Below are 14,899 nucleotides of genomic sequence, written 5' to 3'. Positions count from 1 at the left end.
GGGGTTTCGAAGCCTACAGTAAGACGCCAGAGCCAGCCAGAGCCACACTCTCCCGTTATCTCCGCGTCGATCGATCACGTCAAAGGCGCATGCTTTGTACGGCAGCGGTAGCCAATACCTACGTACTACTCCGTAGGTACCTTATCCACTCGAATCCAACAACACGGGAACCCCACCCATTGGTTTGACTAATATTTTCAAGATGACAAACGCTACAAACCCTCCAACATCTACATCCAAATCCCATTCCCAACCCAAGCCCAAACTCCCAGGCCATCATCGGGCAGTCACACAAGGAATGTCCCTCTTGCGTAACGTCCGAGCGTTTCTCACACCTACTGCCAGCGGGGCCAGCAGTCAAGTCGACCTCACCGGCCGAGGAAGCGGTGCGGTGGGATTCTCCAAGGCGAAAACCGAATTCGAACTCTTCACGCCAACCGATCCACAAATCGACGGTGAGGATTGTTTACATGATTGTTCGACATGTACGGTGGAATATCCTCGGAAATTCAATGTTGATGAATCAGATCATTTGTTTGGTCATGTCAAGGGGTTTAATTCGCATTTGATTGTTGCGACGGGGAAGAGGGATTGGGTTCGTGATGTCATGGATGAGAAGGGAAGTGTGATGGAGGCGGTGGGGAGGGTGGGTGTGGAGAGAAGTAATGGGAAAGTCATGTTGAGTGCTTGTGACTTGCCGGTTTGTAAGGATGGAGATGAATATGAGGATGATGGGGAAGTGAGGAGTGATTGTTTGTTGTTGCCGGCTTGGAGGATTGTGGAGAGTGTGAGGCCGACTCAGGTTGATCGATTGATGAAGGAGGTGGTTGATTTGAGTGTTACCAACGATATGCCGGTGGGTGGTGTCAAGTCAGTGGTGAGCCATGGCGAGAAGAATGGGATTGTGGGATCCGCCTTGAATGGAGATGCAAATGGACAGATTCATCTTCCTGATGTGGATGGTCTACAAATTGGAGGAGGTCGAGAGTCGACACAGGAGAATGGTGCATTGTCAGAACAAGATCCAACACAGACATCGAACTCAACCTCATTATCATCACCAACATCCTTACCGCCACCCGCCACCTCAACTTCACCATCCAGCCCCATCTCATTATCTCCTACCTTCCGCACCCGACCCATCCCTCACAAATACCTTATCCTCATGTGCAGCCACAAAACACGAGACGCACGATGTGGCCAATCAGCACCTCTTCTACGAAAAGAATTCGAACGAATCCTACGACCCTTGGGATTGTATCGAGATGTCCACGACGAACGACCCGACGGTGTAGGTATCTATTTCATCAACCATGTCGGTGGACACAAGTATAGTGCGAACGTCATGATCTATCGAAGAGGAGATGTTGGTGGTGGAGAGGAGACGGAGGAGGCTGGTGCTGGTGCTGGTACTGCTGCTGGCGAGGGAGGTCCGCAGTCAGGAGGAGAAGCAACGCAGTTAATCTGGCTTGCGAGAGTAAGACCGGAGGATTGTGAGAATATTGTGCGATTCACTGTCTTGCAGGGGAAAGTTGTCAAGCCGAATAGACAGTTAAGAGGGGGGTTTGATAGGGAGAGAGGACTGGCGAGTTGGTGATGTCTGCGTTATGACGTGAAGACATGAGGATACAAGGGCATGAGGGCGAAGTCGTTCAGGCAAAGAGTGTCGTGGCTTGCCTAAAGAAAGAAGAAAGGAATTCTGTCAGTGATAGCATACATATATACATACACACCTGTGGAATGAGGGAATATGGGACATGGTTAGAAGGATACAATCATAATAGACATGAAAGAGAGTCTCTTAGATTCATGGATGCTCTCTGAGGGTTTCACTCGTGTTATGTATGTCCACTCCAGAGTCAAGCAGACACAGTAGCTGCTCCACATATAAACACAGGCATGGATGGCGAGGAGGGGGGACAGCCGTCTTGACCTTGCACTTACGGTGTAAGAACTAATCAAACCCTCAAACCAAGTCCCGTCTCGTAAACCAGCCTCCATCCGGCCTCAGTCCCAGTGTCACTCCCGACATTCTGTCTCATGCCACATCTCGGTACGAGACCCACGATATGTCATCCAATCGGCGACTGCATGAATAAGTAAAATTAACCAACATCCCCATTCCCAATCCCTCAGGGCTATAATGGCTTCTTGAAGCAAGCGCTGTCAATCAATGCAGGTCATTTGCATCACCTGGGATGAGGACGGGACGGACCTAGCCTTCCTTCCGAGATAAACGCACGCAAGAGAGAGTTTTCTCGGAGGACAAGTCGGTCACTTCATATGTCACCACCTGCTATCAGCGCTTAGGTTTGGACCGTGGACGTAAAGACCTGGTCTTGTGCAGTGCAATGGAATACCATGAATGCCACGCCACGCCACGCCATGCCTGCATACGTGGGCCGTCCATAAAATTCAATGTCCAATCGGCGAGTGCATCATCACGAAACGAATACGAGAAGAGGACGAAGCGAGGAATGTGAAGAAAGGCGAGGTGGGTAATATTGTAAACACGAGTAGGTTGAAGGTTCAAAGGGGAAGGACCCAGATAGAGGACTTTGAGGCTCGAACATGGTCAAACGAGAGATACCAGTCGTCAGTAGATTCCTAAGAGATTAGAGGCTCAACTTGATGGACACCAAGAAGCTGATGCTTACAGGAGAATAACAGTAGGTCATTCATACACTTGATACACAGTAGTAACAAGCACTACAAATCAATGGCGCTCGAGCCTGGCAGACCCTCATGCCGTTCGTATGATAATATGTGAACCAATCGGCGCCCGCAGCTGGCGTATGAAGGCCAAGGATGTAGTGTGTTCACTGGTTCTGTATCGATGACAATCAAGCGTCCCCGATATGGACAATAATCCGAAGTTTTGGTCAAATTGCATCGTAATCCATACCTTGATCTCTCCTTTCAAACCTTCATCCTCATCTCGACCAATCGGAGACTGCATGCTCGGATTGCACTCACTAACGACGACGACGATGCGTCTTGAAATATGTCAACCCTAGGGTCCCCTAGTTGTGCAGTAGTTGCGTCAAGGTTCTACTGCTAGATAAATGTACGTACGGAGTAAACCTTTCATATGTATCAGGTCTATGCACATCCATCCAGATCATCAAAAGAATTGTTATAATGTAATGAAATGTAGACAATAGTCTTGGTTTTGCTCAATGATCATTCCTCGACGAGGATCACACCAAGCTTGGGAATAAGACGTCTCCCTACACAACCTTCAACCATCGAGCGCACAGATACAAGATCCGGCGCTACAGGTGGAGGACCCCCAAAGGGGTGAAAAAGTTCTCGGGTTAATCTCAGTTCTGCTCGACCGGATGATATACATTAATGGGGATGCTTAATGTGCTCCATGGGGTTGGTGTCGAGAGCGTCAAGCGAGATGCAACTCTCACATTCCCATAAAGGAAATGGAAAGGATCAAGCGTTGACTCAGAACGTGGTTTGTAGTAGAAAAGAAGAGAAAAGAAGAAAGGGAAAATTGGTGTTTTGAAGTTTCTTGGGGAAAGAATTTAAAGTTTGATGCCAAGATTGTGGCTAGTGTGGCTAGTGTGGCTCAAGTGGCTTGACTGGGTGAGTGGCTGTCAAACAAAACTCAAAAGTCGTGAATTGTGGCGCCAGCGCAGCCTGTCATAGAACATTTCTTCATTCCCTCAACCCTCGACCCCTCAACAACTCTTTGGCAGACTATCTGTCTCTTGTTCATTTTTGTCAGTGTCATCGGTCGGGAGATTCTCGCAATCTCCTCTCGGTCCACCTTCAAGATGGCCGCCGCCGCAGACATTGAGCAGATGAACAAGCTCCGCAAGAGCCTGGGTCTACCATTGTTGAACGTAAGTGGCTCACAACCTCCATCTACCTCTGAGGGACCAACATTCAAATCACATTCTGCAAGCGATGACGACTCCGACCAAGACTCCGACCGCGAAGTAGCCTCCACCCTCGAAACTCGCGAGGCCGCTGGCTTCGCCAATTGGAAACAAATTCAAGATGATGAGAAAAAAAGAGTGCAACGAGAGAAACGGAAAAAGGAATTACAAAAGGCCCGCGATGCTGATGCCAGAGCCAGGAAACTCGAAGGAAAAGGTCTCGGCGATGTCGATGAGGGAGGTGATCTCGACGCCAAAGCCTGGCTGAAAGGACAAAAGAAGCGTCAACTTAAGATCGAACGTGAACGTGCGGAGCGGCTAGCCAGAGAATTGGCCGAGCGGGAGGCCGAGGCTGCAATTGAATATACCTCCAAAGACCTCGCCGGAGTGCAGGTAGCTCACGAGATTGATGATTTTGACGGTCTCGATTCCGAGCAGATCCTTACACTACGAGATCAAGAAATCGGAAAGGACGATGACAGCGAGCAGGAGGATATACTCGAGAACGCTGAAATCAATGCACAAGATGCCCTCAAAGAAAAACTCGACCTCAAAAAGCGCAAGGTGTATGATGTAAATGACGACTCGGAAAAGGGTTTGCTTTCTCAATACGACGATAAGAAGCGCAAGGCGTTTACTCTTGATGGCAAAGGTGCCACTATTGAAGAGCGAGAAGCTAAACGTCAACAAGTTGGTGAGAAGTTAAAGACCTCAATTAGTCTCGACTTTCTCAAACCCGAGTCTGTTTCCGATTACATGGAGGTTAAGATCAAGAAGCCTAAGAAGGAGAAGAAGAAATCCAAGCGGCAAAAGGAGATTGATGAGGATGACATTTACCCGGCTCAAGATCAAGCCAATGGTGATGCCATGGAAGTCGACACCCAACCCGCCATCGCACGCTCCAAATCACGTTCATATCAAGACAACTTCAACGACGACGATGACCTGGCCAGTGCTTTGGCGAGTAGTCGGCGAGCAGTGTTGAAGAAGCAAAAACGAAAACCGGAAGACATCATCAAGCAGTTAAAGCAGGAGGAGGCGGACGAGGCGAGTGTACAAGACGAGGCCAATGGTGGACTGGTCTTCGATGATACTACAGTATTCTTGGACAATCTTTCCTCTCGGCCTCGAGAGGAGCCGGTGGAACAACCAGTGCAAAAATCAATCGAGCAGCCAGAAGCGGCCAGCCCGCCAACTCCCGTCAAGGAGGAAGAAGATCATCCTATGGGCGAGGCTTACAACGGAGTGGAGAATGAAGAGGAGCTTCTCGAGCGTCTGCGCCGTGAACAGTCGACCAACACTCCAGACATATCACATTCAGGTCTGGATGACGAAAAGACGATGGACCAAGGTGTTGGAGCAGCTCTAGGACTGCTTCGACAACGTGGTTTGATCAAGGAGAGCGACGCTGGCGATAAGAACAGTCTGTATAAGGATCGACAGAAATTCATCATCGAGGCACGACTGCGCGAGCATGAAGCGGAGCAACGGGCTCGAGCACAGCGTGAACGGGATCGACAATCTGGCAAGCTCAACAATATGTCGGTCAAGGAGCGAGAGGAACACGCTCGATGGCAAAACACACAACGCGAGCACCAGAGCTCAATCCAAGCGGCAGCAGCGTTCAATCGCGAATACAAGCCGGACGTGACGTTGAAATACATTGATGACGATGGAAGATCGATGAACGCTAAAGAGGCTTTCAAACATCTCAGCCACCAGTTCCATGGCAAAGGCAGTGGTAAGCAGAAGACGGAGAAACATCTCAAGAAGGTTGCAGAGGAGAAGAAGAGAGAGGCATCCAGTGTATTGGATAGTAGCAAGGCTACAGGGATGAGCAATGCACAAGGTGCAATGGGTAAGAGGCATAAGGAAGCTGGTGTTCGATTGGCCTGAGCTGTGTATGAAGATGCATTGATTGGTACGGTGCTAGTATTAGGGACCTTCGTACCTCAATAGGTACCCCACGTACGTATCTGTATGTACTATATGCAAGACACACTCTTCAAGTCGAAAATCCCCCTGGACTTTACGTACTGTAATCTTCGCAAGCGCAAGGAGGACAGAGGGGACAGAAGGACAGAAATTGCATCTCGGTCGAAAGGGAGGGAGTAGAATTGTTATACCCCTGAACACGTGTGCACGTGTCCATACACGTGTGCCATTCTTCCGGTGGAAACAAAGTCCGAGGTTAAAGTCCCAGGCAATTCTAGCTTAATCTATCAATCAATTCAAGTGAAAAGCCCGGGCAGGTTAATTAACTACGGAGTACAGTGGGTTAATAAAAGTAAAAAAGTGCGGTTGCGTACCTCTACTCCGTATGCATATGAATTTCATGGGCGACCGGGTAAACTAGAATCAGGTACCCGGTTCAAGCTCGTGTTGCTTGTCCTCCATAAACAGTAATAATGATAGGAGAAATGTACCATGTACCTAGGTTAAAAGCACTTCGGCCCATTGAGAGCGAGCTTTCGGGTCATCGCATGCTTGTCAGCGGGTCAAAGGGAGGCTATTTCACTTCCGAAGTCGGGACATTTGATAGAAATCCGGGGACGCTAAGGATATCATGGCATGGCATCGAGTCAGTGTCCGGAGTAAGTAGGATGAAAGGTGTTGATGGGGATGGTGTCAATCTACGGAAGTACTAGGTACCTAGGTGTGGTGGTGTGTTTAGGTATCCTCGTACTGTATGGGCATCTGTGATGCGGGTGGCATAGGCGTTCAATTGTACCGATTATACCGAAATGGGTGGATGCAATGACCCATTGCACCCCCAATGAGTCAATCGCCGTGGAGCTGCAGCTTGGAGCTCAGAGCCCCGGCACTTGCAACCTGAAGCGGCAACCCGCGACATGCACCTGCCACTGACTTGAATCTGATCCTAAACGTGGGATTTGGAGAAAGAACAAAAAAAAAGTACCAGTCATAATTCGCGACTCACACCCTGGCCAGTCTGTGATTGATCACCCACTGTGAATTGTATCCCCGTAACCACCTTCACCATCTCATCATCAACTTTCCCTCTCCCGTTCATCATTCATCCTCTCTCATTGCTCAATTGTCTACCTCTTCTCTTTTGCCGCGCTTGTCCACTTCATCTTATTCCAGTGTGTTGCCGTGCATCATCCCAGCTGCTCCATACTGCCTTTCCAGTGACACCGTTGCCCTCCAATAGGTGCATTACCACCACCCTTCTTGGGGACGACATCACCTTCTCTACCACTACCACTACCACTCTCACATCCTCTCTTAATTCGTCATGCTCTCCACACTCAGACCCGCTGCCAGAACGGCCCTGCGACAGCAACAGACTGTTCGCCTCACTGCCGCCGCGAATGCCTCCACCTGGGCTAGTGTCAAACAGGGTCCTCCTGATGCCATTCTAGGTATCACCGAGGCATTCAAGAAGGACAGCTTCAAGGAGAAGATCAACTTGGGTGCTGGCACATACCGTGAGTCACTCTTCATCTACATCACCTCTTTCTTGGTCGTCATAACTTACTCACTCCCTTCTCAGGCGATGACGCTGGCAAGCCCTATGTCCTTCCCTCTGTCCGCGCAGCTGAATCCAAACTCCTTGACCAGAAGCTTGACAAAGAGTATGCTGGCATCACCGGTGTACCGTCATTCACCAAGCATGCCGCGCTCCTGGCCTACACCCCAGAGAGCAAAGCCATCAAAGAAGATCGTGTCGCCATCACCCAATCCATCTCCGGTACAGGTGCTTTGAGAATAGGTGGTGCGTTCTTCGAGCGACATTACCCTCATGGCAAGACCATCTACATCCCAACCCCTTCTTGGGCAAACCACAAAGCCGTCTTCTCCGACGCTGGACTGGAGGTAAAACCATACAAGTACTACAACAAGGACACCATCGGTCTTGACTTTGAGGGTATGATCTCCGATCTCAAGTCGATCCCAAACAACAGCATCGTCCTGCTCCATGCATGCGCCCATAACCCCACCGGTGTTGACCCTACACAAGAGCAATGGCGAGAGATCAGCAAGGTTGTCAAGGAGAAGCAACACTACCCGTTCTTCGACATGGCATACCAAGGATTTGCTTCTGGTGACACTGATAAAGATGCCTTCCCCGTCCGCTTGTTCATTGAGGAAGGCCATGGTCTGGCTCTGGCTCAGTCTTTTGCCAAGAACATGGGTCTCTATGGTGAACGTGTTGGTGCATTCAGCATTGTCACCGACAGCGCAGAAGAAAAGGCGCGCGTCGACTCTCAGATCAAGATTCTTGTTCGCCCTCTTTACTCCAACCCTCCCATCAACGGTGCTCGAATTGCCAGCGAAATCCTCAGCAACCCAGAACTCAACAAGCAATGGTTGGGTGAGGTCAAGGGCATGGCCGATCGCATCATCAAGATGAGAGCCTTGTTGAAGAAGAATCTTGAGGATCTCGGAAGCAAGCATAACTGGGATCACATCACCAACCAGGTAGGAGCCTTGTCTTGAAACGACAAACCATTTAGGTATTCTCCAGCACTGACATATTTCCACAGATTGGTATGTTCGCCTACACTGGTCTAAGCCCTGAGCAAATGGACCAATTGGCCAAGGAGCACTCGGTCTACGCCACCAGAGACGGACGTATCTCTGTTTCAGGTATTACCAACGCCAATGTCAAGAGACTCGCCGAGTCCATCCACAAGGTGACCTCGTAGAGGCCAGACGCCATCAAGCCTCGAGTTGATGACAGTTTCCTGGCTCTGAACTCGAAGGCGATCATGTCACATTAGCATATCAAATCCATAGGGAAACCATGTGCCAACAGACTGGTTCCAGAATCGGGGCAGCTTGGGTCAGGTGTGAAAACAAGATCTCATAGACGGCAGTTGAGTGGCATATCTGAACACCGCCAGTTCTGCCATTCGTGCAAGCCATTGCAATCTCGATAGACAACAGAAAACCGTGGAAAACCCTAGACCACAGGATCAAAGAAACCACTGATGATTGTGATGCAATATTGACACTCGGAATGCCATTGATAATACTGACGAGATCTCAAATTATACCCATACAGGACGAAGCATACCAGGGGCCACTAACAGCATTTTAATCGCAATCTATGAAACCCTGAGACGATCCACATTGTGTGTTGGATGGTCGATCCCAGCTCTAGTCTAGTGTAGATCCTAGAACTAGTGCCATATAATTGAACACTTCTTCATTATCCTCACGACAGCTGTGAAGAATATAGTGGCCTGCGTCTACACAAATGACACTCGAAAATAAAGGTATAGGTTTCCAGCCGTCAAGTTCGAGTGATACTCGTAGGGCCTCACAGTCCTTTGGAGAGAGAATTTCTCCATTGCATGCAGTCATTCTTTCTGTCACACAATCTTGATGCATGCAGTCGCATGCTGTCCACGTCTATCCACATCCTCGGGTTTTGATTGCCGTATTCAGTTGCACATACGAGGTGGACGGGCCCGATAAAGGATACCTACATGAGGGAACTATCGTCTGTCATAGGGCCGGTCGGCTTACATACGGGTGGATGCATGCAGCTTGGTAGTAGAGGCCCACGATTCGGAGCGGTTAGATACCTATATGGACAGCAAACGATATCGAAACACATTTCCTTCGCAGGACGCCCTATCAAAAGACTAGGCATTAGTTCGGAAGTACAGTAAAAGTAGTAGGACGTTAGATGGGCGTGAAAGGTGTATTCTACAGGCATGATGGGTACTCCTCAGGGGGCGTCTCTGGCTTTAAAAGCCCCTAACCCCAACTACACCCCATAATTCTCACGCCTTTCTGACTTGTAGCCTCTAATTTCTGATGGCTGATAGCTTGGGATCAGCACGACAAGCCAGACGTTTCCACTCTCTTTCCCATCACTGGCACTCCAACCTCAAGGCTTATACGAGGACATGCCTCTGGCGCATTTGAACCGTACCTACGGAGTAGAGGTAGTTTCTTGCCCTACGGATGCATCCCGCCTACCGACTGCCCCTGCATCCATCCCCTCATGCCCCTCGACCACCAAGTTGGCGTCTTTGCCAACCCCACTACCGTCTTCCACCTCCTCCTTCTCCTCCCCTCCCCTCCACATGGTTGGATCTTTCTTGAACATCACCAAGCACCAAGACCACTTATCAGGAACAATACGGCAACCCTACATCAAGTTTGGCACACACTCCAACAAGATACAAAACTAATATTGATTCGCCCAAACAGATCCTATACCTAATCACCCATCACCAATTCCTGACCTCGGCCAAAACCCATCAATCACAGTAAGAAAACTCTCATCAATCCCTCACGCCCAGCATTTCCCATTTCACTCCCCCAGGCAATGACGGAGATGGATCCACTCACTTGACAGACCCAAACCCATGTCTCACGTACTGCCTGATGACGGGCCAAAAAAACTTTTTTTTAACCTTGACCGCCCGAAACGAGTTCAGCCTCAAGCCATCGAAGTTCGGATTCATTCACGGGTGCTGGGGGCAGCCTCTTGTTGATCCAAAATAGAGGGGCGATTCACACCTCGTTTTTCGAAAGCTTCGGGTGATCAGCGCTTGCAGCGTCTGCATTGGGACCTTTGCACCTATCCTGACACCTGATTGCACTTAACCGTCCGGCAGTACGTCACTGTGCGCCTGGGGACTTTAGACCTGCCACACGACTTTGGTTTGTGCGACGTCCGTTGTACTCCACCAGACCCGATTACAGACGCCCCAGTGTCCACTACCATGTCCATTACTCTTGTCCCTATGTGTCTACTTGCGCCTCCTGTTCCTGCTGTGCCTACTAACTCCGTATACCTGTAACTGCTCCTGCACATTGACCTGCGCCTGTGCCTTACCTGCCTGCGCCTGCACAAATCACCACAACCACCACCACTTTTACCACCACCAACCACCATCGTCCGCACCACTATCCCACTATCCCACTATCGCAACTACTCTTGAGTCCATTTCTCGGCGTCCTCCTTCGTCCGCCCTTCTTGCTTTGTTGCTCATCTGTCCTGGAGTCATTTTTTGATCTGTTGGCTCCTTGCGCTCCAACAGCTTCTACCAGTTTTGTTTCTTCCCCGCAGTACATCTTGCTCATCACTCTTCACATACATCCCATCCCGCTTGGTACTGAACCACGGTACTTGAGTAACTCTAACTCGCTCGCTCCTTGGTACATGTGATCCAACCGCACCTATCCTTTTACCACACTGCTCGCATGCTGATTCAGTCCGCTAACACCTCACTGTAGCAGACCTCTCTGGTCTTCAAGGTCGTGAGACATCCTCATCCTCATCTGTTGTCACCACCACCTTCAATCAGCCAGTTGCTGCTCCTCCCGCGCTCATCCTTCTCACTCCCCCACTCGTTTCCTCCTTCGGCTGTCGGTCTTCCTGCACGACGACATCAGGTTTTCACCACTTTTCGAGAGCCTTTCTCGCCTGTCCAGCCGTCCCGACAGATCAGCAACAAAGAACCTGGTCACCACTACCATCAAATTCTCTTCTCACAATGGCTGAAGAAGTAAGTTGGAAACCACAAACAAACCAGACACCACCACCTCTCGATCTTGGCCCCGCACCGCACCGCACCCCAAAGCCCTGAGAACCATTTACTAATACCCTTTGTGACCTCAGGCGGATTTCGATTTCGGTGACAATGTCGACAGATCTGCCTTCGAGCAAATCCTTGACATGGACGAAGAAGATGATCGTGACTTCAGCAAGTCTATCGTTTTTGGTTTCCTGGAACAAGCCGAACAGACTTTTACAAAGATGGACGTTGCTTTGTCAGTTGCTCCCTCCACCCCCACCACCATGGTTCGCAGTTCTGACAGATTTGACCTTACAGGAAAGAGAGAAATCTACCCGAATTATCCAGTCTGGGCCATTTTCTGAAAGGTTCATCTGCCACCCTAGGTTTTACCAAGGTTAAAGACGAGTGTGAAAAGATTCAGCATTATGGTCACAAGAAGAATGAAACAGGAGAAGTGGACGAGCCAGATGAGGACAAGCTCATTCGTTTAAGTCGTCAAAGCATCGACGAAGCAAAGAAAGCCTACAAGATCGTGGATGCTCTTATGAAGCGATACTATGCCGAATAAGCCGCGGTTTGGTCTCGGTGCACCTATGCCGTGCAATCTAATGCCCCCCCAATGACACGACTTTCAATCACAATACAATTTTGTACTGGGAATACTGTTCACGCTACGAATACCCACACTGTGTGATCGGCAGAGAAAACGAATAAAAAACCTCAACTCAAAGCTGCTGATTGATACAGCACCCAATCTAGATTATTACGAACGCTCAAGCCGGCGGCTGAAAAAAGGATATTCCCACGATCTCCAAGGGCTTGCCTACCTGTGCTGCCGATCCAGTTCTGCGTCCATCTCTTGGAGATCCTTGGAACCTTTGCGCTTGTCGTCTCTATAGTTTTCAGCCTCGTCGAATCTTCAGCCTGTGACGTGACTCGGACGCATCAAACTGCTTTCCCCAGCGGCACCGGGACATGGACACGTGTATTGTTCTTGTGTTGTTATTCCGGAGATTTCTGCCTCTCAAGGATAAACCATAGTGAAATTGATCAACCCGTCGCACATCTCTCATGAAGCTTCAACCGGTAGTGACGTTCACCCATCACTGATCCAGTATACTGTCGACACTATCCAACTGAATTTCTTGGTTTCTGGCCTCTTCTCGGCTCACTATCTGGGTTGATGGAACAGACAGGGTTTCAGAGTAGGGCAAGATGTTCATTCAAACCACCATCGGAGCATGTACTTTGGTTCCTCATAGATGTATCTGGGAACCACAGGGTGAGATTTGGATATGTCGCAATGTGAGTGACAACAGTCCTGATGTGGTGGCCTGCTCCTCTCTTTTGTCCCACTTCGACTTCGACTTCGACTTCGACTTCGAGGGGACCAGATTCTAGCTCATGCCTAGGCCTTTGAATGCGATCCCGCGCTTCTGGACCTGTCTTTCCAGACTGCTTGCCTTTTCGACGGTGTTCGATCCGACTCGATTCGATCTAAATGAGTGATGCCTTTCACTCGTGTTTGTTGACTGTGGGGATGTAGTGTAATTGTGAAGGAAGCAAGGAAGGTAAATTGTCCATTTCCTAAGCGGATTGACTTTTCAAAGAGCATGTTTGGGAAGATGACCGAGTAGGAGTCGTGGAGATATCAAGGGTTATTCCGTGGTGATCACCTTGCCTCGAACCCAAAAGTGTTGTGTCTCGTGGAAGTGGTCGGTCTGTCCCAGGTTGAGGTGTAGCCTTGGTTTTGGCGAGAATGCTGGCATTTAGTGATGAACCTCGATGGAGTTGATTTGTTGTCGAAGTACGGCGACACCATCGCTGCGGTAGTAGAATTCCCTTGCTGCGGGTCAAAGTTTCTCGACGTTCACAACGACGATGTCTTTGGAGTGTGCAGATTGACTTAGGCTCAGCTTGCTGAATGGTGTCAGATGCCTGCGAACAGGCGCTGATTCAGTGAAGGCCGGCGTCAGTATGAATGGTGGGAAGTCGTGATCACGTCGAGGTTGATGGTCACACAAGTGAAAGTGTGATTCATGGTCCAAGACATCTGCATGATGCTCCAGATAATCCGGGATGGGATGATGGAAAGAAGTATGAACGGCTCTTTTGAAGCGAGTGTCTCTAGAAGTTCCTTGGGAAACAACGATTGATCTCTCGTGAGGATGATTCGAGGTAGAGGCAGGAGAGGGGTGTCTTCATTCGGAATTTGAGGTCGTTGGAAGTTGCGAACTTGTCCCAAGTCAGGATCATGTACTTTGTTGTAGAATTTTTGTTGTTTCGGCCTCCCAGTTGAGATGTTATATGTCATATGATGCAACGGCAGGTAAGCATGAATAGTGGGCAAAAGAAGGGTTGCTATCAAGATAAGGAGAGGATTCAATGAAGTATTGGATCCAGGGGATCAAAGCGAACGCTGGATGTAAGGAAACTGTGCCCAAATGTCTCAAAAAGAACCCCGAGGTCAGTAGAGCATCATCTCCTTACCTTGCATCCGACCAAGGAACAAAGACGTGGCAAGGGAAACCAATAACCATTGCAGAATTGACCGATCGCTATGAAGAAGTGGGAAGAGGCCCAGCCATGCCCTACCTCAGGTCGTCTTGCGTGAATTCACCGGGGCGATGTCAAGGTATGTTCGTCCACAAAAATCACGGTTTTGGTGTAGATCGAGGTCAACAGAACGCCAGAGTCCACGATGTCGTCTCCCTGCAGCTTTAGCATCTGAAGACATACGTAGTCGGAAAGCATCCTGACCATGTTCTGAACAGTAAACAAGGATTGAAAATCCCTGTCTGCGCTGGCATGGAAAGAGGATATTTGAGAGAGGAGGGAGGTCAACGACTCAAGGATGCAATAATGCAGTACAAGAAACAATTGATGCGAGCTGACATGTGGTTTCGCGTAAACTACCGAAAACGACAATGCGACGCGGAATACCCTTGTACCCTGTGGGTATAGCCTACAGGCACGCATGAACTACCAACTTGGTGCACATGGACGGTGGTGACTCGTGAGGTTTCGTTCATCTCGATTGACCCTGGTCGTGCGTGGCATTCATCGTCGTCGTGGCAGCGAATGCCAAGAATGCTCCACGTCGCTAGAATCTGGTCGCCACATCGCGTATCTCAGTTCAGCTCAAGGATGCGACAATGTCATCGACATCCTGTGGCGAAATAGAATGTCATTCAGGCAGATAGTGACAGGGTACATACCGACCTAGTCAGGGTACCTCCAGCAATAACAAGACTTTCCAAACAGGGGACAAATCCCAGTAATTAGGTAAGAGCAGAGGGGTATCGAGGGTATGACTGGTATTCAGAGTATCTTGACGTCGAGGCTGAAAGAAACAAGGTTGCCCAGAATCTTGAGGCTGAGACGAGGCGTATTAGCGAACAGAGACGGGGGTAAGCGAAAAAACTCAAGAAGCGCCTTTTTCTTCAGGACAAGGGGCAGAAACCAACCCCGGATTGACAAAAGGTAGGATGTCGTTTG

At 49.4% G+C, this 14,899-nt stretch overlaps 5 protein-coding genes across 6 annotated transcripts; 4 read left to right on the top strand and 1 right to left on the bottom strand.

The window, feature by feature from the left end:
* Positions 1-202: 202 nt before the first annotated feature.
* On the top strand, positions 203-1,836 carry PV10_01326 (uncharacterized protein; the record flags this gene model as incomplete). The annotated part of the gene is made up of 1 exon (XM_016365521.1): positions 203-1,836. One exon carries the CDS (start codon positions 203-205, stop codon positions 1,595-1,597), a length of 1,395 nt encoding a protein of 464 aa, XP_016229170.1. The 3' UTR covers positions 1,598-1,836.
* Positions 1,837-3,683: 1,847 nt separating this feature from the next.
* Positions 3,684-5,891, top strand: PV10_01325 (uncharacterized protein). Its single transcript, XM_016365520.1, has 2 exons — positions 3,684-3,857; positions 3,920-5,891. The coding sequence occupies exon 2, from the start codon at positions 4,650-4,652 to the stop codon at positions 5,787-5,789; it is 1,140 nt and encodes a 379-aa protein (XP_016229169.1). The 5' UTR covers positions 3,684-3,857; positions 3,920-4,649; the 3' UTR covers positions 5,790-5,891.
* A 953-nt stretch (positions 5,892-6,844) lies between these two features.
* Positions 6,845-9,018, top strand: PV10_01324 (uncharacterized protein). Its single transcript, XM_016365519.1, has 3 exons — positions 6,845-7,345; positions 7,411-8,339; positions 8,405-9,018. The coding sequence occupies exons 1-3, from the start codon at positions 7,153-7,155 to the stop codon at positions 8,564-8,566; spliced, it is 1,284 nt and encodes a 427-aa protein (XP_016229168.1). The 5' UTR covers positions 6,845-7,152; the 3' UTR covers positions 8,567-9,018.
* Positions 9,019-10,673: 1,655 nt separating this feature from the next.
* On the top strand, positions 10,674-12,468 carry PV10_01323. Of its 2 annotated transcripts, XM_016365518.1 has the most exons (4): positions 10,674-11,039; positions 11,118-11,389; positions 11,503-11,654; positions 11,717-12,468. In XM_016365518.1, the coding sequence occupies exons 2-4, from the start codon at positions 11,378-11,380 to the stop codon at positions 11,967-11,969; spliced, it is 417 nt and encodes a 138-aa protein (XP_016229167.1). In that variant the 5' UTR covers positions 10,674-11,039; positions 11,118-11,377; the 3' UTR covers positions 11,970-12,468. The 2 variants fall into 2 exon arrangements, with proteins under 2 accessions (XP_016229167.1, XP_016229166.1); XM_016365517.1 differs by having other exon boundaries at positions 10,674-11,389.
* A 294-nt stretch (positions 12,469-12,762) lies between these two features.
* On the bottom strand, positions 12,763-14,234 carry PV10_01322 (uncharacterized protein). The gene has a single exon (XM_016365516.1). The coding sequence runs from the start codon at positions 13,713-13,715 to the stop codon at positions 13,374-13,376; it is 342 nt and encodes a 113-aa protein (XP_016229165.1). The 5' UTR covers positions 13,716-14,234; the 3' UTR covers positions 12,763-13,373.
* Between the last annotated feature and the right edge of the window lie 665 nt (positions 14,235-14,899).

Source organism: Exophiala mesophila, assembly GCF_000836275.1.
Source record: "Exophiala mesophila strain CBS 40295 unplaced genomic scaffold supercont1.1, whole genome shotgun sequence".
Taxonomy (NCBI): domain Eukaryota; kingdom Fungi; phylum Ascomycota; class Eurotiomycetes; order Chaetothyriales; family Herpotrichiellaceae; genus Exophiala; species Exophiala mesophila.
This window is presented reverse-complemented; position numbering and strand designations above follow the sequence as displayed.